This window comes from Colletotrichum navitas (genome assembly GCF_030913465.1).
Source record: "Colletotrichum navitas strain CBS 125086 chromosome Unknown LY79scaffold_6, whole genome shotgun sequence".
NCBI classification, from domain to species: domain Eukaryota; kingdom Fungi; phylum Ascomycota; class Sordariomycetes; order Glomerellales; family Glomerellaceae; genus Colletotrichum; species Colletotrichum navitas.
Window position 1 is genome coordinate 534796 of NW_026850552.1, and position 26208 is coordinate 561003.

The following is a 26208-nucleotide window of genomic DNA, read 5'->3' on the forward strand; positions in this document are numbered from 1 at the left end:
CGCTTGCTGTATGCATGTATGACAGGCAGGCTTTCTGCAACGACATTCCTTGAAAGAGAGAGAGAGAGACACACACACACACACACGGCATTTCGTTTCCATCCCGCATTCCTGCCTCCCACCTTTGTGTTATAAACAAGCCCACTGATTGCATTGACTCCATGACGGAGGAATGTGGGCAAGACTTTCCTAATCTCCATTTACCTACGGAGTACCTAGTTCCGCCTTGTTTCATGCTTGACTAAGAAATGGTTTGCGGTCTTTGTCCGGTACGCACTGGCACGAGATTTCGTCCGTTTTGTGACCGCTGACCACGTTGCCGAGGCCCCTTACCTTACCCGCCCCGAATACCACGCTGCCCAAGAGGCAAGCAACTTGGCAACATTCTCTGGCCGGCAAGCGTGTGACGTTCGAGAACGGTCCTTCCTCCCCGCTCGGGAAATCCTGCTACCTAATTTTTTTTTTCCCCATGTCTGAATCCCCTCCCTCCCCCCTCCTTCTCCCTCCCTCTTTCGGATGCCTGTTCGGCACCTGTTCGGTAACTGGTCTCTGGACCTAGCAGGAACCCCGATGCCGAGGAAGGCTTGCTTGTGAGTGGCTCAGGTGTCCAACCTTTGTTTGTTCTTCTTCCAAGTTTCCCTGCACCCCGCAGCAACCCCCACTTCGCACTCCGTCATTTCTTTTACCGTCCATCAAAGCCGGCATTCATTGTCTTCCCCGCGTTGTCTATTGACCCCAGACAGAGGCCATCATAGGTAGCCACTCAAAGGCGTTATACTAGGCCAGTTTGAGTGCGATCGACGTCTTCTACCTCTCCTCCCCAGTCCTTTCCCCGGAGTTATGCCGCCTCCACAGCAAGGGCCCATCCTCGATCCACGTGCACGACATGAGGATACAACCATAACCCTACGACTAGGTTACTTACTTGGGCTGGACTCGGAGAGCGAGCAACTGTCCCTGCGTCCTCATTCGATATCCCGTACGGTGGTGTATCCCATTGTAGAAGAGTACCATTCAACAGATGTCGGCCCGATGCACTCTGGTTGTCATAGTGCCTAGCATCTTGGCGGTCTTTTGGTCACGGATTTGTAAAGGCACTCTTGGAGGCAGCGTTCGTGATGAAGACATCGCGGTATAAGAAGGCTCCCGGCGACGGCCGTCACGGCAGCTCTCAGCATATGCCTACCGTCTCACACCAGCCACACTCTGATCAAGACTTCCGTTTCAAACAGTATCTTTCTACGGTTCTGACCATGGTCTTTGTTGCCTATGCGCTGGCGACATGCCTTTGCCTCTCTGCTCCGGCGTGGTCTGCGGCTCTGAGGCTTAGGGATGCCGCTCCGGTCGTCCAAGTCAAAAATGGATCCTACTCCGGTATCCACAACGCAGAGTTCAACCAAGACTACTTTCTCGGGATGCCGTACGCAAAGGTGCGTAAACTTTAACTAAGAGCAAACCTAAATCCGGTGACCACACGCTAATACTTAGCCGTACGGTGCTAAAGACTGCTGAGCGATTCCGTATCTCTGAGGGCCTGGACGCAACATGGAACGACACTCGCCCCGCCACGCAGTACCCCAAGCACTGCATCGGCTACGGTGGGGACATGATCGGCTACGAGTCCTCCGAGGACTGTCTGTACCTCAACGTCATTCGCCCGGCCGGCGTAAGCCCGGACGCGAAACTGCCCGTGGCAGTCTGGATCCATGGAGGCGGTCTGGTATGCCATCACCTGCCCTTCATCCTTTGCCGATACGCTGGCTAACACGAGAAAAGACCATGGGAGGTTCGGCCGACAAGCGCTACAACCTCTCCTTCATCGTCGATAATAGTGTCAAGCAGGGCACCCCGCTCATCGGGGTCAGCCTCAACTACCGCCTCTCCGTCTTTGGGTTTCCCGGCGGCAAGCAGGCCCTCGAGGCCGGCGCCACGAACCTCGGCTTCCGAGACCAGCGCCTGGCGCTGCACTGGGTTAACGAGAATATTGCGAGCTTCGGCGGCGCGCCGGACAAGGTCACCATCTTTGGCGAGAGCTCCGGCGCCGAGAGCGTTGCGAACCAAGTGTTGGCATATAACGGTAAGTTGCCGATGATCCGCGCGGAAAGAAAAAAGGCTGACACAATTAAAGGACGCGACGACGGCCTCTTTAGAGCGGTGGCCGCCGAGTCCGGCTTTGGAGGCGTCATCCCCCGCGGGTTTGGCGGCTTCAATTCGACCACGTTCCAGACGAACTTTGACCAGCTTGTCGGCAACATTACCTCGTGCGCCTCCACCGCCGGCACTCCCGAGTCCTTCGAGTGCCTGCGCACAGCGCCACTGGAGGAAATCAACGCCGTGCTCAACGCGACGGGAGCCCCCTTCTCTTTTACCCCCGTCAAGGATGGTGACTTCATCGCCGACTTCGCCACCAATCAGCTCGCCCGCGGAGACTTTGTCAAGGTCCCCATCCTCATCGGAGCCAATTCCGACGAAGGTACCTCCTTCGGGCCGGGTAGGGGTCCCAAAGGCCCGGTCAACACGGACGAGGACATGGCGTACGCTGTGGCCAACATCATCCCGTCGCAGGCCAGCGAAACGACGGGGAAGACCATCGATGAGCTCGTCAAAGAGGCCTTGGCGCTGTACCCCAATGACCAGGCCGTCGGCATCCCAAGCCTCGAGATGTGGCCGCACATCATCCAGCCCGGCGAAGACATTGCGGTTGCGCTGGGCCTACAGCAGCGCCGCGCTGCGGCCTTCTTTGGAGACGTGTATGCCTAAGTCGTCTGCTCTCTGTTTACCCTGTTCAATTGTTGACTGACTTTGTGAAAGATACATGGGGTTTCTGAGACGCAGAGCCAACACCGTTTGGGCGGAGAACGGCGTGCCGTCCTTCGCCTACCGCTTCGACATCAGGACGAACGGATTTCCAGAATATGTTGGCTCCACCCACTTTTCGGAGGTAAGCTTTCCCTTCAGCTCGCCCACTTCTTTTCATGGCGTTCCTCACGAGGCTGACACACGCCCCCTTCGTTCAGGTCTCCTTCGTCTTCGACAACGTCAACGGCCTAGGCTACGCCACGAACCCCTTTGGCGGAAACGACACGACGTATACGACTAAGGCTGTTGCAATGGCAAAGACCATTTCGACCGCGTGGGTCAACTTCTTCGTGTCCCTCGACCCCAACGGCGCGCCGGGCCTGGGCGAGTGGCCCGTCTACGACACTAAGAATGAGGCCGGGGTGGGAAGCGACATGGTCTTCGGCATCGACGGCCCCTTCGTGGAGACGGACGACTGGCGCAAGGAGGGCATGGACTGGATGATGGAGCACGCGCTGGACATCTTTGGGAACTGAGGGAAACGATTGCGTGATGACACCGCCGGCGGCGGCGGCGACGTTTTTCTTACACGGTATATATTTAACTACAGTTTCGAAACATAAACAAGCACACATGAATACATAACTCACTGGAGATCTTGAGATCCTGTCGGGTAGTCCAGCGAAGGGATGCTCCTCTAGAGGAGCGGGACCCCGTGCTAGCTAATCTGTCTGCTGTTGAGATTGGCCAGCGGTTCAAGTGTACGTTACAGAGCAAGAGCGCGCAAGCGGGCATCCTGTTCAAATGCCATGACACACTCTCCTCGCCGACTCGTCACCACGAGCCGGTGAGAATGTTTTCGCTTTAGTGTTTATTGCAATTTACATACAGGGTTATCAAGGCTCTATTTACACTGTTGCTCCTTATTCCACAACCTCTACCCTTCCCATAATAGGACTTGCGTTCCCAATGTCGCATGTCTGCCTCGCCCCTCCTGTATACGTGCGGCACTTCAAGGCGCCCCTCCGACAACCGCCGGGTGTCCTGCTGCATGGCCTCCTGCTCCCTTCACATACAGCAGCGGTGACCTGCTGGGTCCATCATATGGCGGCGCCAATGTACGGGTCTTCTGAATGTGCCCGCAACTCCATGTTTCCCTCGCCACGGTGCGTGATCACTACCAAGATTGAATGCCGGCCCCCAATTACGAGATCTAATCTCGATACATGTTTATTGAACCCGAAGTACCTATTGCCAAGCATTTTTTAGTAGGTGCGTCGTACTCCATCGCCGCAAACTGTCTCAAAGGCCGTTGGCGAGTGTAAGACCGGAGGAGACGGCCCAAAGACCCCCGCCTATTGCTGAAAACGTGCGGGCGGGCCAACCCGAATGCGAGCGGCGGCGGCCAAGTCCAAATCCAGACCCTCGATCCGGTGCTGACCCCCGAAAGGCCTACCAGTATTTCCGGTTGCCCCCCCCCCACCCTTCCTCGCCTGGGGGGTCGGGGTTCCCCGACGTGAGCAAGATTACTAATTACCTACCTACCCGATCGAGCTAAAACCCATCGTGAAGTACACGCCGAAGGAGTCATCCTGTTCCATCGGCAAGGTCTTTCGCCAAAGAGGGCTATTGTAAGCTGGGTTTGCTTAGCTAATCAGCGCAGGTGCTCGCTCTGTGAATCCTCGCGCGCCGAAGGATCACCATGACGGCGGAACGAGACTCCTCGGTCCACGGCATGATATGTACCTCGAACTGACCAAGCCTCATCAGCAAAGACCATCCACACCGACACAGCCGGAGATTTCGTGGAGGGAAGAAAAGAAAGAGGGAAAAGGAGAATGATGCAAAACAATAGTAACAAGACGCCCCCCCGCCAAACATGTCCTCCTTCCCACCCCCCATCATCCCGAGAGCCCTTCGGCCCGGCGCCAAGATCGCCTTCCTCTCCCCCTCGGGGCGCATAGACCCCGGAGTCATCGCCCCGCTAGCCCGCGCCGAGACCCTCCTGCGCTCTCTGGGCTACGCCGTAACGAACATCTACTCTGAGGTGGGGGAGCGGGCCCGGGGCGGCGGCGTCGACGCCTCCATCCGCAACCGCCTCGCCGAGCTCCGCACCGCCTTCGCCGACCCCACCGTCGACATGATCTTCTGCACCGTCGGCGGCTCCACCATGACCCAGCTCATCCCGTACCTCGTCGAGGACGTGGCCCTGCACGCCCTCGTCCGCGCGAACCCCAAGATCGTCGTGGGCTACTCCGACATCACCGTCCTGCACTGGTGCCTCCGCGCCCTCACGGGCCTCCGGACCTTTTACGGGCCCTGCGCGGCCCTGGAGCTCGGCGGCGAAGTCGACGCCGCCGCCTTCACCCCGGCCTCCGTCTCCTCCTTCTCCCCGTCCGTCTCCGTCCCAGAGGACCCGGCCGAAGGCGACGCCTACGTCCACGAGTTCCATCTCGCGACCCTCCTCCAAGCCATCTCGCACCCCGGACGGCCCCTCGGCCCCGTCCCCCGCTCCCGGTTCTACGCCCCCCTGATCCCCTCGTACTTCTTCCCCCCGCCGTCGCCCCCGCCGACCAACACGCGCGCCCTCCTCCCCTCCCCGGCCTGGACCTGGCTGCGCCCCGGCCGCGCCGAGGGCCGCCTCTTTGGCGGGTGCCTCACCGTTGTCTCCCGCATCCAGGGCATCCCGCGCATCACCCCCGACTGGCGCGGCAGGATCCTCTTCCTCGAGTCCGCCACGGGGGAAGGCGACCAGACCGAGGGGAACCCGCTGGGCAGGGTGCAGCAGGCCGTTGCGGACCTCGCGGCGCGCGGCGTGTTCGACGAGCTCGCCGGGCTGGTCGTCGGGCGGCCGTACGGCTACAATACGGAAAAAGAGAGGGTCCGCTACGCGGCCGCGTTTCGGGGCCTCCTTTGCCACGGCCGGCTAGCGGATCGTAAGTTTCCCATTCTGATGAATGTCGATGTCAGCCACACCTCGCCCAAGGTGACATTGCCGATGGACGTGCTGGCGGTGTTGGACTCGGATAAGGACGAGTTTGCCATCACGGAGGCTGCCGTGCTCTAGGAGCAGCAAGTGTTGTGAATCAGGGACCAAAGTTTGATAACCTTCAGCAAGAGGGAACGAGTTAGGGTATACAGGTGGCCGGCTAGCCTTTGGGTATTATTTGTATTACATGTTTATAGCATATCTCACCTAGGCATACTCATGCCCATCTGATTGCTTCCCGACTTTCCCGATATTTCCCAGTCATGATCGTGTTCTTCATGTGAGAGAAGAAAAAAAAAAAGAAAGAAAGAAAGAAAAAAGAAAGCGGGGGAATACCCCTTTCCTCAGTAGCGATCGACTACCTTTGTACCCCGCCATCCAGATCAGGCACAAAAAAACACTCTCGAGGAAATGACTCCAAACGCTTCGCTGATGCAATTTTCTGGGGGTTACCCGGTATGTATGTGTGTAAGATGAATGCGACCGTGTGCTGTTGTAGAAGTATAAAACTGTCGAGGCACTTGCTGTGTGCCTCATGCCGAGTCGTCCATTCTTGTCACCACAACTACTGGCAGATCGACGCTATGTAATGGTGCTTGATGTGGGCCCTGCAGCCGCGCATCGATAGATTCGTAGTGGTCAACGCCAAGAGGAGACTTCTGCGCCTAGTAGAAACCGTCATTGGTGTTGCTCCTGGAGCTGGGTGTCGACTGAGCCGAGGTGCTAGCATCACTAGGCGTGGGCGGCTCCACGACTTGGCTGCGAATCGTCATGATCCATTCGTGCTGCAGGAGCTCAACGGCGGATGCGCGCTGCTTGGGGTCCCTGGTGAAGCACCTCTTCAAGAAGTCGATCCCCTGGGGACTGAGCTGGTCGGGCGACGGCATCTGGGGAGGGTTGCCTTGCGCAATGTTGTACATGATGGCCCACTCGTTGTCCAAATTGGCCCAAGGACGGCGACCGGTTGCCATCTCAAGAATGACACAGCCCAGAGACCAGATGTCGACTGAACCGGCCCTGCCAGGATTCTCGCCCTTGATGACTTCGGGAGACATGTACATTGGTGTTCCCGTCATGGACTTGTTTGGCTTTGTGGAGGAGAGATCCTGCACGAGGGTCTTGCCTTGTCTGGCAATGACTTTGGCGGCCCCAAAGTCGACGTACTTGATGATACCGTTATGGTCGAGGAGAATGTCTGCTAACGGTTAACATGAAATCATCGATTCTAGAAGGTGGGCACTCACTCTCAGGTTTAATGTCGCGGTGGGCGATACCGCTCTCGTGGAGGTAAGCGAGACCCTCTAGCAGCTGCAACGCATAAACCATGATGACTTGCTCGTCCTCGATACGGCCGTGCTCCAGCAGGTTCGCCAAAGACCCGCCCTGACAGAACTCCATGAAAATATAGACTCTATCGCGGTGGACTTCGATACCATAGTAGGAGACGACGTTGGGATGGTCGAGGACCTCCAAGACACCCATTTCGTCCTTGATCTGCTCGGCAATGGTAGGGATCAGCTTCGGGTCCTGTAGACGGATTTCCTTGACGGCCATCAGGTGGCCAGAGTCCAGGTTCATGGCGGCGTAAACATTGCCAAAAGTACCGCCACCAACGAAATGGCCCTGTTGCCAGCGCATCGTGATGTTTGTAGCCGAGGACGAGAGGTAGGCCAGGGACCGGTCGACCTCGTTGTTTCCCTCGAGCACGCGGCCGAGCGCTTGTCTCTCGGCCTCCTTGGCCCTCCTAATCTCGTCGACCTTCTCGAGCTCCTCCAAACGCTGCTCCGTGATGTACTTGGACGCCTCGTGGTCGTCAAGCATCCGATTTTTATCGAGACGCTTGAACTGGCCGACCAGGGCCTCGATGCGCTCCTTCTCCGCCTGCGCCGCCAGGTTGGATCTCGCCCCCATAATATCAAAGTGCGAGATGAGAAGGGCCATGCAGCCGGCTACCTTGGCCCGAAGTCTGGCATACTCCTCTTCGCCCAGAGCCAGGATGTGCCGTCCTCTGGTCATGCCCATGGCAAACTCCAGAGCCAGGACCGCCCAACGGAACGTCTTTCGATCCGATGCGACACAGTCGTCGCAGATGAAGCTGACCCAGTCCAATGCAAGCTTGGTAAGCTTGAGGTTGTTCATTTGTTTCCGGTTGCTGTCCATGACAAGCAGCGAGCGCTGGCCGAACTCCGTCGCGAAGACGAAGCAGGTCTGGATGAGCTCCTGGACCTGTCTGCCCTCGGTCTGTTTGCGGATGATCTCTACGCTATCCATAAAGTTGTTGGACAGCTTGTATGCAACGCGCCTGATCTCCATAAGTCGCGTGTTGACTTTGTGCAAGTTGGATCTCTGTTCAACCACCAGATCCACGTGCATGTCGACGGCATCGATAAAAGCCCTCCTGGCGTTAACAAGCCGCTCTTGGGCGCCCACAGCGACCAGTCTCATGTGGCCCTTCTTCAGGTCGACATTCCGTTCCCGAACTGAGAGCTAGACCACATCGCCAAACCAGTGAGGGCTGCTCTCGGGACGTAGAATCAAGAGATATGGGTCGCTGGGGTCCTCTGCGAACTGCTCGGGCGAGCTGAGACCCAAGATGGACTGGATCGCGTCGTGTCTGTCCATCAGAGAGGGCGACGCCATGATGAAAATGCCCTCCTGCTCGTAGAGATCTGTGAAGACCTGGAAGTGGCCCGACACGATGAGCCTGTCGTAGAACTCTTGCAGCTTCTCCGGCGCGAATGCAATACTGAAGTCGGACGCGTTTTCGTAGTTTTCGCTCAACATCTTGGAGAAACGCTGCAGCATTCTTTGTCTCACCCGGACGGAATCCAAACACTGCTTGTACCTCTTACTCATCTCGGCGGTGCTCTCTCTCGGCTTGACCTGAAGCTCCTTTTCAAAGGTAACGCTCAGACGGTTGATGGCCTTGAAAGTCAGTGAACTGAACTGCTCAGCGACCTCGACGTCTCCGCCCAGAAGGTGGCTGCCGATTTCGTTGGCAAAGTCCCATTCCGCAAACAAGAGCTCGGCCTCCTTGAAGGTATTTTTATTGCCGCTCAACTTCCAATTGAGCATTTTGAAATAGTATTTGAGGGCGTCCAGCACAACCTGGTCAAAGGACTCGTCGATGCAGGGCGGAAGCTCCCAGCCGGGTTCCGGTTGCGTGACGGCAAGGCATTCCAGTTTGATGCGGATGGCCAGCTTCAAGAGCAACTGGAACTGACTGATCATCTGGTCTTGCATCATGGGATTTTGCTGTGCAGACTCCTTGACCTTCTTAGCGTAGGCGAGGCGTACTTTGATAATCTCTTCAATCAGCCGAGATGGGAAACTGATGAGCGTCAGAAGCTCCTCGATATACGGTGGAAGATGCCGCTTTTGGAAAGCGGCGAAGTTGCGAATGAGCGTCTCCTTGGATTTGTTGATGACGGTCGAGATGCCGGGCAGCATGCCCTTGTGAGCATCCTTGTTCTTCTCGTCGTCGAACTCCTCGTCGTAGAGCGACTTCAGGCCGTCCTCCTTCATCAGTCGGTCGAGGAACGACGATTCATCGCCGATGCCGTTGCCAACGGGCGAACGCTGTCGTGTTCGCGTGAAGTCCAGCTCTTCGTTGCCGACCCACTTCTTGAGAATGGCGAGCTCCGTGTTGATAAGCTCGTTGGTATTGTACCAGGCAATGATGGACTCGGATGCTTCCTGGAAGAGCGGGGAGCTGGCTGACTGGTGCTTTGCCGCCAACGAGGTCCATGAGGGGTACAAGCCCTCGGCCTTGTCGAGCTTCTTGACCACGTCCTTGACCTGTTCGTACGGCGGCTTCCCGGCCTCGCTCTCACCCTTGACTGAGAAGTTGATGATTTCGTCCAGGGTTCGGTCCAGCGTTGCGCGTGCCTCTTCCACCATTCGCCTTTGCACCGGGAGATGTCTCCCGCACACCTTTGAGCGAATACCCAGCCATAGTTCTGCCTTTTGTCCACTCTTACCAACTGCTTGCTCATTTGCGCCGATCAAGCGCTTCTTTTCCTGCTTGACAACGTCTCCGGTCAGGACAGCCTCCAACATGCCGTGCCACTCGAGGCGTTCCCGGTTGGAGGGGTCTTTCAGGTCTTCGTCGCTCGGCTGCAGTTCGTCATTGCCGTAAAACATGATGGTCTCCTGGTCGTATCTGTCGTCGAAATGACCCTCGGACGAGGGCGTCTCGCCTTCCGAGTCGGAGTCGCCAGCCTGGACCAGGCCATTTACACCGCTTACGTATCCGCCGTCGAAAGGGTATCCGTCGTTGTGGTCCTGGCGCAGCCTCTGGACGTAGGCCTTCTCCTGCTGACGGAATCTCTCGCTCGGACGAGGGCGGCCTCTAGACGATGCCCGAACGGACTCGACAAAAGAGGGGGCGGGCTGCGGCCTGCGGTGGGCGGCGGGGGCGTAGGTGTTGGAGGGCGTTCTCGCCGGGGCGTTGGGACGTTGAACCTTGGTGGCGGCAGTGCCGTTGGCGTAGGTAACATCGCCGTCGCTGACATTGCTTCGCAGACTGCGCGTGGTGCCGCCGTTGGCTGTGGCAGCCTGGACTAAGTTCGACATGGAGCCGGCGATGTGGCCTTCGGAGTATCTGGTAAGGGAACCGACCTCATCCTGGCGCTCGAGTGCGTGAGGGTCGTCCGGGTGGGAATCGGCAGACGAGGCAGAGTTGTCCGAGTCGACGGCAACGGGTAGGGGGCGGTGAGGCATGATCTTGTCCTGGCGCAGTTCGTCGTCTCCGTTGGAGAATCTCACGGCGCGAGGGGAGAGCTCGGTGGACATGATGCGAGGGCCAGCCTGTATAGGTATCGATTCGGATTCGTGCTAGAGGCGGGTCCCTGTCCTGTGCTGTCGTGTGGTGGTAGCGATGGTGGTCCACGGGCGTGGTCAGCCGTTCGCGCCGCGCTCTACCGCTTCAGCGCTGCAGCTGCTTGTGGATCCTCTGTCCAATCAAAAAAAAAGAGGGACGGGACACAGCAGCATGCAGAGGTGAACGGGGGGGCGTCGGGAAGGCGACGGAGGGCCTCAGTGCAATACGAGTCAACTGTTTGGGGTGCGAATGGAACGGAAATTAGGATGACAAGAGGCAACCGTATCCGCGACGGTTGAGTAGTTGGGAACTTGAGATGGATGGAGGGGGCTAGACCGGCTCGATTGGCGAATTGGGGCGGTTAACCGTAGCCCTCGGTGTGGGCGGGAAAGTGGGAGGAACGAGAATGGGAGCAGAAGGAGGGAAAAGTCCACTAGAGTAAGAAGAGAAAAAAAAAAGATCAAGAAAAAAAGAAAAAAGAAAAAGACGATGCAGTCGGAGCACCCGCCGTCGGAATGAGCTCGACGTGAAATTTGATATGGAGAGGACGGAGCGAACGAGGATGGAGCGCAACAGCGTCTGGACGGTGCTGGCGGGCGGGGATTGGCTAAAGATTCAACATGGGGAGAAGGACCCAGCAGCTGGTAGCACAAGGATGTTGATGCGGCGGCGGGTAGCCAGCTAGCGGGGACGAAAACCCCCCGAGGAGAAAGCAGCGCTAGCAGCGCGACCGAGAAGAATAGGTATTCGTATAGTAACCGCGGTACCTACCTAGGTAACGGTAGGTAGAGCAGGGGTAACTGTTTACAGCGTTCCAAAGGGGACAGTGCAATTGGGCCGCAGTGCAGATTGTAATCAGTGTATCCGTATGTATGCATGCAAACCCGTGGAAGCACTCGCTCTCTTCATCGAAGCCGAGTCGAGTAGGTAGTTAGTTGGAGCACCCTCTCTAGCCACCTTTGGGAAGAGCAATCGGATCGAAGAGACTATGGCACTACCTACGAATACTTACTGTACCCAGGTAGGTAGGTAGGTTTGGTACCAATGGTGGTTCAGAGTGTGGCTGCGTGGCACATACCCCCTTGCGGAACCATGCGATCCTCCTCCTTCCATGTGTGGCCGTGGCCATCGAGCCGTGGGCTGTGCGATCGAGAACAAAAAAGCCCCGACTCCATGTCCCCAAAAGAACGACATCTGACAGGTCCGCCACGCTGCCAGAACTACGGACTACCTAACTACCTTCGTGCCTGGTGCACACCCAGAGTTGTGTGGCGAGTGCCCACGTAAACCCCCCACCACGGCGCGATCCCCGTCGCATCCTACCTAGTGCACACTAATTGCTCCGTACGCCTCGACGTGGCGCGCCGCTCGTTGTACTCCGTAGTTCTTATTTTTTTTTTATTTTTTTTATTGCTTCCCTCGCTGGCGGGACGGACTCCCGGCTTGGGCCGTGCCTTGGGTAGTCAGTCGATAACACGACTGGAATAACCAGCCGGCACGCAGCCCTGTCACGTCCGTGTCTTGCGTCTCGCGTCTGGTGAGCTGTGTGGGCGAGAGCAGGAGCTACGAATACGCCTACAGCCGTGCTTGGCTGTTCCCCCTCCCTCCCATACCTGATGCCAATCTGACGCTATGCGGTCCATCGAACAAAATCCGGTCGCCAATCTTATGCCACTGAGTGAGGGGCTGCGGCATGGGCTTGTTGAGACGGAGAGGGAAGGACCTGCTTGACTGTGAAATTGAGACTAATTTGCGCCTACGCAGCTGGAAACACGTCCGGCCGAATTGTTAAGCTTTTGTGTGTGTCGCGCATCCTGCAGTGGCTGCCAGTGGCTGCGAGCTAGCTCCTCTCGTGGGAAGGGAGTCTGAGGTGAATCATCCATCAATCTGCCGTGCTAATCTCCTCAGGTAGATGGTTGCTCATTACACTGCCAATGCGCCCTCAACCAAATGACACTGTGTCATGATCGTGCAAAGTAAACGACAGAAGCATAATGATAATGGTAATGGCGAATACTAGTGACCTGGTGGTAGTAGTTCTTGCAATAGACCACTCGCTTATAATGTGGACTGACTGAGTGAGATGAGACCGCAGGCCATGGGGTAGGAGAGACCCTTAAGCCTTGAGCTACTGCCAGAGGCCTGGAACCGACGTGCTTGGAAAGGCAGGCATGTCGTTAGAGGTACTACAGGTAGGTCCGCGATGGAAAAATGACCGCGCCTGCGCGGCTAGGAGACCGCAATCGCTGGATGTGAGCCGTTCCGGCACTTCAACACCATCCCGCGGATGTCATACCGAGCACTCGGGTCCTGGACCGAGAGCACGAACCCCAATTCGCCAATCAGGGAGCTGGAAGCTTGGTCCGCATCGGACCCGCACCCTTCTTATCGAATGCCGATACCTTATCGGTCAAGGGAAAGCTTCCCCCGTCCCTCGGATGTCCATCCTCCCCCGCGCTTCGACACTCTAATCTTTCTCTTTTTACTTTCTTCATAGGGAGACTGCTCTTTCTTCCCTTCTGAACCACAAGAACACATCTCAATTCACTCCGGAAAGATGACACGATCTCGATTGGTAGCAGCCGCGAGGACGGCTCGGCCGCTCTTTACTTCGCCCGCCCACCAGGGCCGGTCCCTCGCCGGACTGACGGCATCCTCCACCACGGCCCCGGCCCGGAGAACGGCGACCGCAACGGTACGCCAACCAGCACAGTACCGTCTCTATTCCTCCTCCTCCTCCTCCGCCGCCGATTCCCGCAAGAACTGGAAGGAGAAGCTCGCCGCCTTCTCCAAGCAGGACAAGACGCCGCTGTACGACTTCCACATCGCCCACGGCGGCAAGATGGTCATCTTCGGCGGCCACCACATGCCGGTGCAGTATGCCGGCCTCTCCCTCACCGAATCCCACCACTTCACTCGCACCCACGCCTCCCTCTTCGACGTCAGTCACATGGTGCAGCACCGCTTCACCGGCCCGCGCGCCGCTGCCTTCCTCGAGACCGTTACCCCTTCGAGCGTTGCCGATATGGACGTCAACACCAGCAAGCTCAGCACCTTCCTGTGGCCGGGCACGGGCGGTATCGTCGACGACACCATGATCACGCGCCTCGGTGAGGAGGAGTTCGCCGTCGTTTCCAACGCGGGCACCCGGGAGAAGATCTTCAAGTACCTCACCGAGCAGACGGCGGGGCTGCAGAACCCCGAGGGCAAGGAGTTCTGGTGGGAGGTCCTCGAGGGCTACGGGCTGATTGCCCTGCAGGGCCCCCAGAGCGCCGAGATTCTCCAGGAAGTCGTAGACCCGGCCGACGGCGTAGACTTGACGAGCCTGCACTTTGGCAACACTGCTTTCGCCCGGCTGAGGTACCAGGTCGACGGCCAGTGGAAGTCGACATCGGACAAGGCCATGATCAGCCGCGGAGGTTACACCGGCGAGGACGGCTTCGAGATCTCGTTCAAGTCGACCAATGGCGAGGCGGACCCGCTGGCGCGGACGCTGCTCCAGGTCGGCGGGCCCGAGAGGCTTCAGCTTGCGGGCCTCGGCGCGAGAGACAGTCTGCGCCTTGAGGCCGGTATGTGCTTGTATGGCCACGACATTGATGACACGACGACGCCGGTGGAGGGTAGCCTGTCGTGGATCATCCCCAAGGAGCGGAGGACCAAGGGCGGCTTTCACGGCGCAGAGGTCATTAACAAGCAGATCGTGCCCAAGAGCAAGGGCGGCACAGGCATTGAGAGGCGGCGCGTGGGTTTTGTGGTGAGCGGCGCGCCCGCCCGCGAGGGCGCCGACATTTTCACCAAGGACGGCGAGAAGGTCGGTGTCATCACCAGTGGCTCTCCCAGCCCCACGTTGGGCAAGAACATTGCCATGGGCTACGTCAAGGAGGGTCTGCACAAGTCGGGCACAGAGTTGGACGTGGTGGTGAGAGGGAAGAAGAGGGCGGCGACGGTGGCCAAGATGCCATTTGTCCCCAGCAAGTACTTCAAGGGGCCGACTCCGGCGCCGGCGTGATGGCTGGCGGGGGCTGTATCAAGAGAAAATTGAAAAGATATCCCGGCAGTTCCAGTTCCAGTTCCAGCGCCAACCCTACCCTCGTCTCATCCTCCTCCTCCGCGTGCGGCAGGCAACATTATCCGACGTAGAGCACTGCCATGGGCCTGCGCCATTCAGAAATAGATTCGCATCTGATAAGATTGATGTCGGGTAGAGTTTCACGCCCACAATGCGTGGTCTGAGACATGTAGCCACTTCTTCATGGGAGGCCATCACGGAAGCGCAAAGCGATGACGACCCTCAAACGAGCGGCTTGATGATCTAGCAGCGATAACCTGGAGTGCGGCAAACATGGGAGAGGTTGACCGGCAGCGTATGTTTCACAGGATCGTGTTGCGTTTGAATGTGAAGGAGAGGGAAAAAAAGGGAAAGTAGGAACGAGCGCAGAAATCTTGTGGTGTTTGGCGAATGGAGCCAGTGCGCTAGATCGGATCCGGATTAGTTTCGGGTCGCTTGGCTGAAGTGGGGCATTCTGGAACTGGACTTTGGAGGCATCTGAGCCGAGTTTCGTTGTGCTTCGACAACTCTTTCCCCCGGTTACACTTGCCCTGCCGTTTAGTCAGAATCCTAAACTCAAACTTCAATGCGCGGTTAGTGGCCGTGAGCGGACTCGGTATTCTTCGCTGAGAGAGATTGTGTGTTTTGCCAAGCTAGCCAGGACGTCCAATGGTTCCAGAATCGGCTCGTTCACGTCGATCTAACTGGTTGTTGTTACACTGACAGGCAGGACAGGACCCCTAAAAAGGGATCGGACGTGCTGGCCAGTCAACTGACCAACTGAGGGGAGCGCACCGCACGGCAGCTCTGGCAAGGCGGGCTCATGTGACGTGTTTTGATAGGCCTTCCGTCGAACTTTGTCATCCTGCTAGCTTTATTCTGTCGACGTTCCAGAAGGGTTCGGCCAGCACACCAGCAAAGAGCAAGGTTGACTGGCTGGTGGGCATGACGTCAGAAATGCCCGCTGAGAGATCGACACCAGCCGATGGTATGAGAACGAGTATCGAGAGCATGAAGACATGCCTTGGCGCTTCCAGGCGGGAAAAATGAGAAGAAACAAGAGCAATCCATGCATGTATCGTGTACCGGAATCACGCGGACCCTACGACGGGAACGGCCAAGCCAAGCAACGGTCTGAAGTAAGCGCCGGATTGACTCGTGCCAACCAGCCTGCGGCGATTCTGAATTTCCGTGCAAACCAACGATCACGCTGCCGATACCCATCTGACGACCTCCAGGCCTGCATGGCGACAAGAGGGGATGAGATGAGCCACGGGGGCCGGTCAGCGGCCTTGATACGGCCAGCAGAATACCCGACAGGCTCGCGTGCGGTGCTACTATCGAGGGGAAGACTGCCCAGGCTCACGGGGTTGGCTGTCTCAGCCATGGAATGGAGTGCCAGTGGGTGTCGTAGGAGAAACACACGTGTTGGAGTCCAACAGCTCGATTGGCTCGCGCTGGACGCTTTCAGCCTTGTGGACCGTCCTTCGTGTTGGTGGGTGTTGAATGTGAATACGACGGGGGGCAGCGAGTTGTGTCCAGTCAGGGTTTCATTTCTGACTGTGTGTATGGACCTTGATGGTCTTTCTGTGCGTTGTTTCCAGCGACCTGCACGAGGACTGCGCGAGGGGGACTGTTCCCCCTTTTCGACATGCATCTCTGGAGGAGATTGTACACACTGTCCTGCATTAAATAGAGCAGACGACGGCGCTCACGCTGTCTCGGTGTTCAAACAATACGCCTGTGATGCGTTCCTTCACTCCTTCCACGCAGGTCCAACCACACAAGTCAGCAGCAGCATCCGAAGGATTGGACGCCACCGGAATTGATCACTTCCCACTTCGGCCGCCAACTTAAGAAAGGGCTAGGTATCGAAGCAGCTGGCGGGCAGCGGGAGGATCACTCCTTAGGTTCAACTGGTTTTTGGTAGGTGTAGGGTTTCCCACCACCACTACCTATTGCCTTCGCAGAAATAGGGCAGCTGGGTTATTCCCAACAGCTGTGACTGTGACGTGGGCCCCGGTCGGATGCTCCCTCCCTCTTTCTAACCACGGCATCCGAGAGAGTGACCCCGGCATCTACAGCTCCCCGGACCCCTGTTGACCACCTCGTCCAGTCCTGGAATCCTGGAACGTGGGGGAAAAGAGAAAAAAAAGAACGCAAAGTCACGCTTACGTAGAAGTCAAGCCAGTTCCTGCCGGGCTCATTAACCCAGTCCGCGCCGCGCATCACGCTTCCATTTATTTCCTACGGGAGCAAAGCTCTGGACCGGGAAATCGTGATTCAATAACCTCGAATCGGCCCCTATCGTCATTCATTCAACACGCTGCCACTCATTCCCAAGCTTCCTGTCGCGCGACGGTTCGCTTTTTTTATACAATCCCTTCACCGTCACAATCAAAAAACACCCGCCTGTCGTGCCCTGCGTCCAAGCTACGGCATCATTGGATCCTGCGTCCTCAGCTCCCAGCAATGCGGTCTTTACCCGCAATGGTGGGCTTGCTGCCGCTGCACCTCGCCCTGCTTCAGCAGTTCCTGCATGCCGTCCTTGCGACACCTGTCGCCAGCGGGCAGCAGATAGTTCTCGGCCCCGAGGCTGGAGACGCAGTTGCCGTTGCTCCAGAAAGCTCCCGTCGTTTACACGGGAAGTTTCTACACATCACAGGTATGTTCAAATCCTACCGGAAGGCACCCCACGGCGGCGCGACCGTCGTGGCTGCAGTCCCCATGTTCAGGGGCACTCGGCCATCGCTGTAGACCTTTGGATTTGGCAGGGGCTAATAAACGCGCATCTTAGACTTTCACCCTGACCAGTTCTACAAAACCCATTCCTCTACCGAAGAAGGTCTCGCCTGCCACCGAGGTGATGGATCCGCCGGCTACTACGGCGCGGAAACCTCCGACTGCGATGCACCGAGCTCCCTTGTGAATGCCACTTTCGACTGGATCGCCGCCAATATCGTAGACGATATCGATTTCGTCATCTGGACCGGTGACACTGCACGTCATGACAGTGACGAGGAAATCCCTCGTAGTCCTGCGCAGGTGCTCGGTACCAACCGGTTTGTTGCCGACAAGTTTGCCGAGACCTTTGGCGACCCGAAAGACTCTACGCGCATGGCCGTTCCCGTAATCCCTACATTTGGAAACAACGACATCCTTCCGCACAACATTCTCTTGCCGGGACCCAACAAGTGGCTGGGATACTATGCCGAGATCTGGAAGCGCTTCATCCCCGAAGAGCAACGCCACTCATTCGAGTACGGTGGCTGGTTCTATGTCGAGGTGATCCCCAAGAAGCTGGCAGTCTTCAGTCTCAACACGCTGTACTTCTTTGACCGAAACGCCGGTATCGATGACTGCCTGCAACCTTCCGAGCCGGGCTTCAAGCAGCTGGAATGGCTTCGCGTGCAGCTAGGATTCCTACGTGAGCGCGGCATGAAGGCTATCCTCATGGGCCATGTGCCGCCTGCTCGGACGGACAGCAAGAAGAACTGGGACGAGACATGCTGGCAAAAGTATAATCTTTGGATGCAGCAGTACCGCGATGTGGTTGTGGGTTCGCTCTACGGCCACATGAACATCGACCACTTCATCGTGCACGACACCAAGGAGATCAACATCAACATTCTGGGCGGGTACGCAATTGATGACGATGTCGGACGTGAAGCACTTGAGGACGAACTTGGGATCCAATCGGCACAGGATTACCTGACAGAGCTGCGACAAGGCTGGGCGAAGCTTCCTCCTGTCGACGTCAATGCGCTGGAGGAGGATGAGTCGTACGAGTTGGAAGCACAGAGCAAGAAGGGCAACAAGGACAAGAAGAAGAAAAAGAAGCCTGGAAAGGGCTTGGGCGGCAAGTATGCGGAGCGATACCACCTATCTTTCGTCGGCCCCAGCATCGTGCCCAACTACTTCCCCACGCTCCGTATCATGGAGTACAACATCTCCGGCTTGGAGGACGCAGCAGTCTGGACAGACTCCTCCACCAAGGCGGCGCCGTCAGTGCTACTCTCGGCCGACGACGATCACATCCACGAGGACCTGAAGCACGACATAGACGCCGCCCGGAAGAAAAAGAAGGAAGGCAAGAAAGGGAAAAAGGAAAAGAAGCCGACGCCCAAGGACCCCAACCTGGTCATCCCGCAACCGCCACCTGCAGGCACCGGCCCTGGCCCGGCCTATGCGCCCCAGCCCCTGACCTTCCTTGGATACACCCAGTACTTCGCAAACCTGACCTATCTCAACAACGACATGACGCAAGAGACCAAGGATGTGTCTGGGACAAGGTGGCGGGACGGCATTCACAAAGACAAGGACCCCAAGTCCAAAAAGCCAAAACCGCATCCCTTCGCGTTCGAGGTTGAGTACAGCACCTTCACGGACAAGATCTACAAGCTGTCGGATCTGACGGTACGGAGCTACGTCGAGCTGGCGAACCGCCTCGCCAAAGAGAATGCCAAGGGCAAGGCACTTGCTGAAGACTTTGAAGAAGAAGAAGAAGAAGAAGACGAAGACGAAAAAGAAGAGTTGGACAATCAGAAAGGCACATTAGACTTGGAGGAAGAGGACGACGATGGGGACGAAGAAGTCGTAGATGATGAAGATGGTATAGAAGCAGAGAAAAAGAAGAAGAACGGCGGCAAGAAAGGCAAGAAGGGGAAGAAGAAGAAGAAGAAGCACAACAAGGTCTGGCTGCATTTCCTCAAGCACGCGTTCGTCAGGACTGTGCCCCAGAAGAAGCTCAAGAAGTTTTAGAGCATTGCTGGCCTAGAGAGCTGCGGGAGGTTGGGGGAGGCTTTCGTCAGGGGTCATTGCCTGCATCTGGCATCGGGTTGCGTGTTTGTTGTCTCGTGTATTCTTGCATGACTTGATGAAGGCACATTGGCGTTTTGTGGGGAAAGGGGCATTGTATCAAAGGGTAGCGAAACTGATCATCATCTTTCTTGTTTTATGTTTGGTCTCCTTTCTATTATTTTCTTTGCACATTTCGAGCCGAGCCGAGTTGCTAGTCGACCAGGCAGGCCTTGCTGTAGCATTTGCAAACCTAAAAATCTGCTTGTTTCCCGAGACGTTTTCTTCTTCAGTCTCGGTGGCGGGGTCAGGACCAAGGGCACACAGTAAACATGCATACATAATCTCGCTAGCTTCGATAGGGGGAACGCATCGATGGAGTGCAAAAAAAAAAGAAGCATTTACTGTCATTTCATATCTTTTGTTCTACCACCGATTCCCCCCACTTCCGTACCGTCCTGCCGCTCGGTTTTGGTGCGCCGAGAGCCGAGCTTCGGCGAGCAGGCACAAGACCTCTCTCTAGGCTCCGGTACGTACAGCAGAGGCCGGCTCAATCGCTGTCGCTCTCCGCCGCCGCCGGGGAATCGGAGAAGCCGTTCCACTCCTCCTCGGATCCGGCCGCGTCGCCGCCCTCACCCTCGCCCTCGTCCTCGTCCTTGATATCGAGCGCGCCGGAAATGTCCCAGCGGTCTCCCTTGGCCGCGCGGCCGACGTACTTGACGAACCGCAGTGTGCCGCTGTCGCGCAGCACAAGCGTCAGCTTGTTCCACGCCGCGGCCTGGAAGAAGAGGATGTTGTCATCGTCGCCGCTCGACTTGTAGACGGCGGCGTCCTCGTCTTCGTCGCCGTCGTCGCCCGCCATGTACACCTCGTGTCCGCCGACCTCGAGCTCCTCCTCTGGCTCGGGCTCGGGCTCGTGCTTGCGCTTGGCTTTGGTCTTGCCCTTGTCCTTATCCTTGCCCTTGCTACGCTTCTTGCCCTTCCCATTCGGCTTCTCTTCGGCTTCTTCTTCTTGCTCTTGGTCTTCCTCCTCCTGCTCTTCGGGACTTCCCCCTTCCTCGTCCTCGTCGCCCCAGCCCTTGGATGGTGTGATGCCGAGGTTGAACTCCAGGCGCGGCTTGCCCTCGTGGCCCGTCGCAAGGGTGTAGTCCTGACCCCGGCGGAAGCGGCGAGCGAGGAACTCGTGGCTCTCGACAATGGTGCCCGTCGCGACCTGCAGCCACTCGCGGAACTGGCGTGACGGGAGGAGGTGGTCCAGCAGCTCCGTCAGCGGGTTCTCCTCCTGCGAGCTGCGCAGCTCGTCGGCGGCCGCGGGCTGCTGGTACAGGAAGCGGTGCTTGTGAGGCGGGCGGGCGACGTGCCACGCCGACTCCTTCTCGATGGCCGTGCTGGCCGCGGGCAGGGGCGCCTTGTCCTGCGACTCGATGTACTCCCGCAGCCGGGCGGAAAACTTCTTGGACAAGATATTGGAGAGCGTGATGCTCGAGTTCTCCTCAAAGTGTTCCGAGATCTGCTCGAGCGTGTCCGGGGTGAGGTACGTCGGCGCTATGTACTTGAGCAAGAACTCGAGGCCGGCCTCGTCGAAGCCTTCCAGGCTTGCCCTAGGTTTTTCGACCTTGACGGGCCTCGCGGGCGGGGTATCGTGCTGGTCCGGGTTGCCCTGAAGCTGCATAAGGCCCGAGTTCCTGACCTGCTTCTCCTCTGCGCCCTCGACATAGCCGTCCTCGCCGACCTGTGGAATGTGGAACCAGCCGGAGATGGCCATCCGGATGCGCCCGCCGTCGCGCTCGAGCTGCTCCTTGGTCTCGGCGTGGTACACCTCCTCAACGTCGTGGAAGGACTCGCCCGGCTGCACAGCGAAGAAGGACAGCTGGTTCCACGCGGGCGGGATGACCTTGGTGTGGTCCGGCGCCGGCGTCTTGGCGATCTCGCCGTCCTTGCCCTTGCGCTCGTCGACGGGGAACAGCCGCAGGGCGCCGCCCCACTCGGGCTTCCATGGCGTGTCCGGGTCTGTGAGGTAGAGGATGTAGCTGACCTTGCGGCTGCCGATGACGTCGTCGTGGCAAAGGAGATAGCAGCCGGGGGTGTAAACATTGATGGCCATGTCGGTCTTGCGGCCGCTCAGGGGCCCGCATCCGGTAATGTGGGAGACATAGTTGCGGAAGGTTTCCGAGTAAATGGCGTCGCGCAGGGAGAGGAGCGAGGGCAGCTTGGCGAGGGCGTCGTCGTCGAGACCATCAAGGTTGGCGAGATCCCCCGACTGGTGGATCTTGTAGATGTCAGTCTCCTTGGGGGTGAAGGAGACGTTTTCACGGATCTCGTCGCGGACGGAGCGCAGGAGGTCGTCGTTGACGAGGCCGTTGATGACCGAGTGCTTGTAGGGGCTCGAGGTGGCGTACTGGTGCGTGTACGAGTCGAGAACCTTCTTGTCGAAGAGGCCCTTGCGGAACCTCGACTTTGCGACGTCGGGCGAGAGAGCTGTTGGCGTCGGTGTTAGTGGACGGGTGGGCGGGCACGGCAAGCAAGCAACATCGCACTGGGGAGGACCGGGGAGAGGGCTGCTAACTCGTCTTGAGTTTCTTCTTGGACGCCTTTTTGTCGTCAATCCGAGAGTCGGCCTTGCGCTTCATCTTGGGCGGTTTCAATTGCAGCCTCTGGAGGGAAACCGGCTTACTGCGAGAAGGAAAGGGAAGAAAAACAAGGGGGAAAATCTGGTTTGGCAGCCTCCAGGTTCATGAGCAGCATCTGCTCTCGGGACCCGAACGTGGGCTGAGGTCCCACATAATTTTTTTCCCAGCTGTGTTCGCGCCAAATCGTCCCATGGGCGGCGGTGGCCCCTGCAGTGTGCTCCTCCGGCCTCCACGTTCAGCATGGCGTCTGGTCTCCCTCTCTCTCCCTCACACCGCCGCCGCCGTCAACTTGCGTCCGTCGGTGTGCGCAAACACCTCCGGATTTTGGTCGCTCCTATCAATTGTGCGGCCTATTTGTCTTCATTGGCAGCAAAAACCTAGGGGGGTTGCGAATCCGAGGACGCTTCTCGGCTCTGAGACGTGTTCAGGGACTTGCATGACATATCAAGCGCCGTTGCGAACCGCCAACCTGGCTGGCGAGCGACCAATGCCGTCGTGCAGACGGTCTGTATCCGCCATGCGCTTATTCATTCCAGGCGCCCGAGGTTACATGTGCGCACTTTGAAGCAATGCACCAACCGGATGGGCATGCGTCGGGTTTTGTTCTCAGTTCTGGCCAGTGTTTTGTTGGTCCGTTCTCCCACCGGCCGCCTCTGCAACCCTTAATGTGGCCGCATGCCTGGGCCCCGGTCTTGCCCACAGTCTTCCCAGCGCGGCAGCGGACGCGGACCCCTCGGACGAGCTATCACCGACCGCCGACCCCGCGCCCCACATTTCTCGCGCCCCTCCATCCCCGCTGCAGGAGCAGTGTTGCCCCTCGCAGAACGTCATGCATCCCGTGAATGAATGCCGTCTGAATTTGCGGGTTTCCAGTAGAAACTAGGACGCGGGCAGCTTGTTTCTCTCGTTCTTCCCTCAACACTCGAAAACCCCTGCCTAAAGCCTCGTATCGTACGTCTTACCGAGCCGCAAGACCTACACCATGTCTGCTCAACTAGACATCGCGGCCACTAGGGCCAAGTTCCCGGCTCTAGCTCAGGATCAAGTCTTCTTCGACAACGCAGGCGGAAGCCAGACACTGGGCACCGTTATTGACTCGTGCGTCTTTTTGTCATTGTAATCCGAGTGCAACACCTCGCTTACACTCGCCAGCATCCGGGACTATCTGTCTCAGACCAACGTTCAGCTGGGCGCCTCATACAGGGTCGGCCAGCAGGCAACGGCCGCGTACAGCGAGGGCTACCAGGCCGGCGCAAAATACATCAATGCATCCCCTGATGAAGTCGGTAGGAACCAATACTTCAACGTCACACCTGAGGTGAACGGCTCACTGACATCAGCGTCAGTCTTCGGGGCTTCTACGACCCAGCTTTTCCGTAACCTTTCTCATGCCCTCGCTTTTGATAAAGGTGACGAAATCATCGTTTCCGCAGTCGACCATGAGGCCAATATTGCTTCCTGGCTCGACCTCGCCTCGCGCCAAGACCTCAACGTGAAATGGTGGAAGCCCGCCGGCGCGCCTAACCCGAAACTCACTGTCGAGAACCTCGAGCCCCTGCTCTCGGAAAAGACCCGTCTCGTGGCCTTCACACACGCCAGCAACATCCTCGGTACGATCCACGACGTTGCTGCCATCACCGCCACCGTCCACAAGGAGACGCCAAAGGGCCTCGTGTGCGTTGACGGTGTGGCCTACGCCCCGCACCGGCCCCTGGACGTACAGGCACTCGGCGTCGACTTTTACGCATTCAGCTTTTATAAAGTCTATGGCCCGCACACGGCGATGCTGTACGCCAGCCGCGCCGCGCAGGACTGGCATATGCGCTCGCTGGGCCACTTCTTCAACCCGTCCGGCTCGCTCGAGGGTAAGCTTGGGCTCGCCGGGGGCAGCTACGAGCTCGTCTCGGCCGTGCCGCGGGTGCTGGAGTACCTCGGCACGCCCGATTCTGAGGGGTGGAAGTACAAGGTTGAGCAGGAGAGGCTGCTGCAGTTGACGCTGCTCCAGTACCTCAATGGTCGCGACGATGTGACGGTGTACGGCGAGACGGATGCCGGAACGGAGTGCCGAGTACCAACCATCAGCTTCAGGGTGAAGGGGTGGGGCGCCAGGGAGCTTGTCGCAGCTGTGGAAAAGGACACCGACTTCGGCTTCCGATGGGGCCACTTTTACTCCTACCGCCTCGTCAAGGAAATCCTGGGCCTCGACCCCGCGGATGGGATTGTGAGAGTCAGCATGGTGCATTACAATAGCCGTAAGCCAGCAAGACCCACCCTCCCCCCTCTTCTCGAACTCACGGGTGATACTGATTCTTTCCAGTTAATGAAATCAAGAGCTTCGTGGCAGCCTTGGACGAGGTACTGCGAAAAAAGGAGTAACATCGTAAAATACGTTAGATTAGGATTAGAAAGGTCAATAACTCCAGCCTGCCATTGGAAGGTTGCTGTCCGTCTGATATCTATGTACGCTAAATATAAAAAACCCAGGGCTCCATTGCTTTTCCCTTATAACAAGAACAAACAAGAACTGCAACTACGCAAGGAAAAAAGGTCATAAAAACATGGCCGTAAACAGGGCGTCTGAAGGCGTCTGAAGGCGTGCCTCAGAGCTTGCCGTTCTTCTTATCGACGGCTTCCCTCAGAATCGAGATGACTGCTGCGGGGTCCTGTGCGCCAAAAACAGCGCTACCCGCGACGATCACGTTGGCACCCGCATCAGCGGCCTGGTGGACGGTGGACCCCGTCAGTCCGCCGTCGACCTCAATGTTGAGCTCAGGGTACTTTTCGCGCAGGGCCTGGACCTTGGGCAGCTGCGAGGCCATGAACTTCTGACCGCCGAATCCGGGTTCGACCGTCATGATAAGAACCATCTGTGGAGATGCCCCTGTCAGTCTAATGCGTGTTCGCGCAGACCCCGTTTTCCGCTGTAACAGGACCTCGTAAAACCCGACTATGGGATGGGAAAACACTCACGTCTGGCCTCTCGAGAGGATCTTCGCTCTCAAGGAGCTCCCACACCACGTCGACGGACGTTGCAGGCTTAATGGCAACACCAGCCAGCATACCTTGTTCGTGAATAAAGCGAGTAAGCGCGCGGGGGTTCGTCTTTCCGTTGGATTGGACCTCTGGGTTATCGGAGTCGGAGGAGAAGGCGGCCTCGTAGTGAAAGCAATACAGGTTTGCCCCGGCGTCCTTCATGCCTTTTACCCATTTCTTGGGCTGGACCGGCGACATGCGTTAGCCGGACTGCATTTCTGTGCAGGACAGCGCACAACTGGGTATGTTGCCACCCAATTGCGTTTGCTAGGAGGGGGGTGGGTATTCTTACCTCGGAAACCATCATGTGGCAATCGAAAGTGCCCTTGCCCCATGCCTCGATGGGCTTATCAACATGGCCTCTAATCTTAGCGACAACGCCAGGCCCCCATGAAATGTTGGGAACAAAGTGGCCGTCCCTAAAGTGACAGGATGATTAGCTTGAAGTCTTTGGAAAAGTGAGAGCGTCGGTTCTGCGACCAGCTCTCTCTGTATCTCTCTCTCTCTCTCTTATAGGAGAGAGAAAGAGCTGGTCGCAAGATGCTCGTGTGCTTATTTTTCATGGCGGCGGGGTATATGTACATAATGTCGACGTGAAGCCAATCAGCTCCTTGCTCAATGGTTTTGGAGCATTCATGGCCAAAGTTGCCAAAGTCGGCCGCGAGAATCGAGGGTGCTACAATTGCCTTGGGTGCCATTTTGTCAGCCGCGAGCAGGTGGTTTGTGGTAAAGAGTAGAGAGTTGGGAGTAGAAGGGAGGGGAAGAGGGAGGTGTGCGTGGGTGCGGGTTATGTCGCGGGTGTGTCTGGTTTTTGTTCGTGGGCAGACAACAGCGGCACCGCCCTTCGGCGTTTGTGAAAGGGTTGGAGGGTACACGATCGGACATGCGGCCGGAAGCTGTGGTAAGCTATGGACCCTGAACCACGAGAGCTCTCTCTCGGTGGGGTTTCTGTTGGGATCCTCCCACACTGGAGATTCTAGAATCACTAACCATTGAGGGGGTTTACGTTTGGGTGTGGGGTGACGCCACCCCCACCGAGCAGTGGGCACGTACCGCCCGTATGTTAAGCTCCGGAGTATGAATACATTAG

The 26208-nt window shown here is 57.6% G+C and overlaps 10 protein-coding genes across 10 annotated transcripts; 6 read left to right on the top strand and 4 right to left on the bottom strand.

The window, feature by feature from the left end:
• Positions 1–1253: 1253 nt before the first annotated feature.
• LY79DRAFT_507203 (carboxylesterase) lies at positions 1254–3335 on the top strand (the record flags this gene model as incomplete). The annotated part of the gene is made up of 6 exons (XM_060553801.1): positions 1254–1430; positions 1505–1720; positions 1777–2077; positions 2129–2750; positions 2812–2941; positions 3018–3335. 6 exons carry the CDS (start codon positions 1254–1256, stop codon positions 3333–3335), a joined length of 1764 nt encoding a protein of 587 aa, XP_060418741.1.
• Positions 3336–4678: 1343 nt separating this feature from the next.
• LY79DRAFT_587126 (LD-carboxypeptidase) lies at positions 4679–5866 on the top strand (the record flags this gene model as incomplete). The annotated part of the gene is made up of 1 exon (XM_060560729.1): positions 4679–5866. One exon carries the CDS (start codon positions 4679–4681, stop codon positions 5864–5866), a length of 1188 nt encoding a protein of 395 aa, XP_060418742.1.
• A 99-nt stretch (positions 5867–5965) lies between these two features.
• On the bottom strand, positions 5966–6442 carry LY79DRAFT_325149 (uncharacterized protein). The gene has a single exon (XM_060552445.1). It carries the CDS (start codon positions 6323–6325, stop codon positions 6065–6067), a length of 261 nt encoding a protein of 86 aa, XP_060418743.1. The 5' UTR covers positions 6326–6442; the 3' UTR covers positions 5966–6064.
• An 11-nt stretch (positions 6443–6453) lies between these two features.
• On the bottom strand, positions 6454–10582 carry LY79DRAFT_587127 (uncharacterized protein; the record flags this gene model as incomplete). Its single annotated transcript, XM_060560730.1, is given in 3 exon segments — positions 6454–6983; positions 7033–8275; positions 8285–10582. Coding segments are annotated over 3 exon segments (4071 nt in total).
• Positions 10583–13167: 2585 nt separating this feature from the next.
• On the top strand, positions 13168–14619 carry LY79DRAFT_507122 (glycine cleavage system T protein; the record flags this gene model as incomplete). The annotated part of the gene is made up of 1 exon (XM_060553791.1): positions 13168–14619. The coding sequence occupies one exon, from the start codon at positions 13168–13170 to the stop codon at positions 14617–14619; it is 1452 nt and encodes a 483-aa protein (XP_060418745.1).
• A 2720-nt stretch (positions 14620–17339) lies between these two features.
• LY79DRAFT_539901 (uncharacterized protein) lies at positions 17340–19840 on the top strand. Its single transcript, XM_060556838.1, has one exon. The coding sequence runs from the start codon at positions 17776–17778 to the stop codon at positions 19417–19419; it is 1644 nt and encodes a 547-aa protein (XP_060418746.1). The 5' UTR covers positions 17340–17775; the 3' UTR covers positions 19420–19840.
• Positions 19841–20005: 165 nt separating this feature from the next.
• On the bottom strand, positions 20006–22085 carry LY79DRAFT_666328 (Oxoglutarate and iron-dependent oxygenase degradation C-term-domain-containing protein; the record flags this gene model as incomplete). The annotated part of the gene is made up of 2 exons (XM_060563203.1): positions 20006–21933; positions 22022–22085. 2 exons carry the CDS (start codon positions 22083–22085, stop codon positions 20006–20008), a joined length of 1992 nt encoding a protein of 663 aa, XP_060418747.1.
• A 130-nt stretch (positions 22086–22215) lies between these two features.
• LY79DRAFT_325245 (uncharacterized protein) lies at positions 22216–22960 on the top strand. The gene has a single exon (XM_060552447.1). It carries the CDS (start codon positions 22276–22278, stop codon positions 22648–22650), a length of 375 nt encoding a protein of 124 aa, XP_060418748.1. The 5' UTR covers positions 22216–22275; the 3' UTR covers positions 22651–22960.
• LY79DRAFT_325227 (aminotransferase class-V) lies at positions 22860–24748 on the top strand. The gene is made up of 4 exons (XM_060552446.1): positions 22860–23183; positions 23238–23371; positions 23432–24337; positions 24403–24748. Exons 1-4 carry the CDS (start codon positions 23068–23070, stop codon positions 24459–24461), a joined length of 1215 nt encoding a protein of 404 aa, XP_060418749.1. The 5' UTR covers positions 22860–23067; the 3' UTR covers positions 24462–24748.
• Positions 24686–25816, bottom strand: LY79DRAFT_666330 (ribulose-phosphate 3 epimerase; the record flags this gene model as incomplete). Its single annotated transcript, XM_060563204.1, has 4 exons — positions 24686–24952; positions 25056–25301; positions 25411–25537; positions 25701–25816. The coding sequence occupies 4 exons, from the start codon at positions 25814–25816 to the stop codon at positions 24686–24688; spliced, it is 756 nt and encodes a 251-aa protein (XP_060418750.1).
• Between the last annotated feature and the right edge of the window lie 392 nt (positions 25817–26208).

What these genes read in the sequence shown, in the direction of transcription:
- LY79DRAFT_325149 (XM_060552445.1), bottom strand. Translation starts at nt 6,325, where the DNA reads ATGAGGCACACAGCAAGTGCCTCGACAGTTTTATACTTCTACAACAGC.
- LY79DRAFT_539901 (XM_060556838.1), top strand. Translation starts at nt 17,776, where the DNA reads ATGGCCGTTCCCGTAATCCCTACATTTGGAAACAACGACATCCTTCCG.
- LY79DRAFT_325245 (XM_060552447.1), top strand. Translation starts at nt 22,276, where the DNA reads ATGGGCGGCGGTGGCCCCTGCAGTGTGCTCCTCCGGCCTCCACGTTCA.
- LY79DRAFT_325227 (XM_060552446.1), top strand. Translation starts at nt 23,068, where the DNA reads ATGTCTGCTCAACTAGACATCGCGGCCACTAGGGCCAAGTTCCCGGCT. An exon ending in CTGGGCACCGTTATTGACTC is followed by an intron (nt 23,184 to 23,237) that starts GTGCGTCTTTTT and finishes TACACTCGCCAG; the next exon opens with CATCCGGGACTATCTGTCTC. An exon ending in TGCATCCCCTGATGAAGTCG is followed by an intron (nt 23,372 to 23,431) that starts GTAGGAACCAAT and finishes CATCAGCGTCAG; the next exon opens with TCTTCGGGGCTTCTACGACC.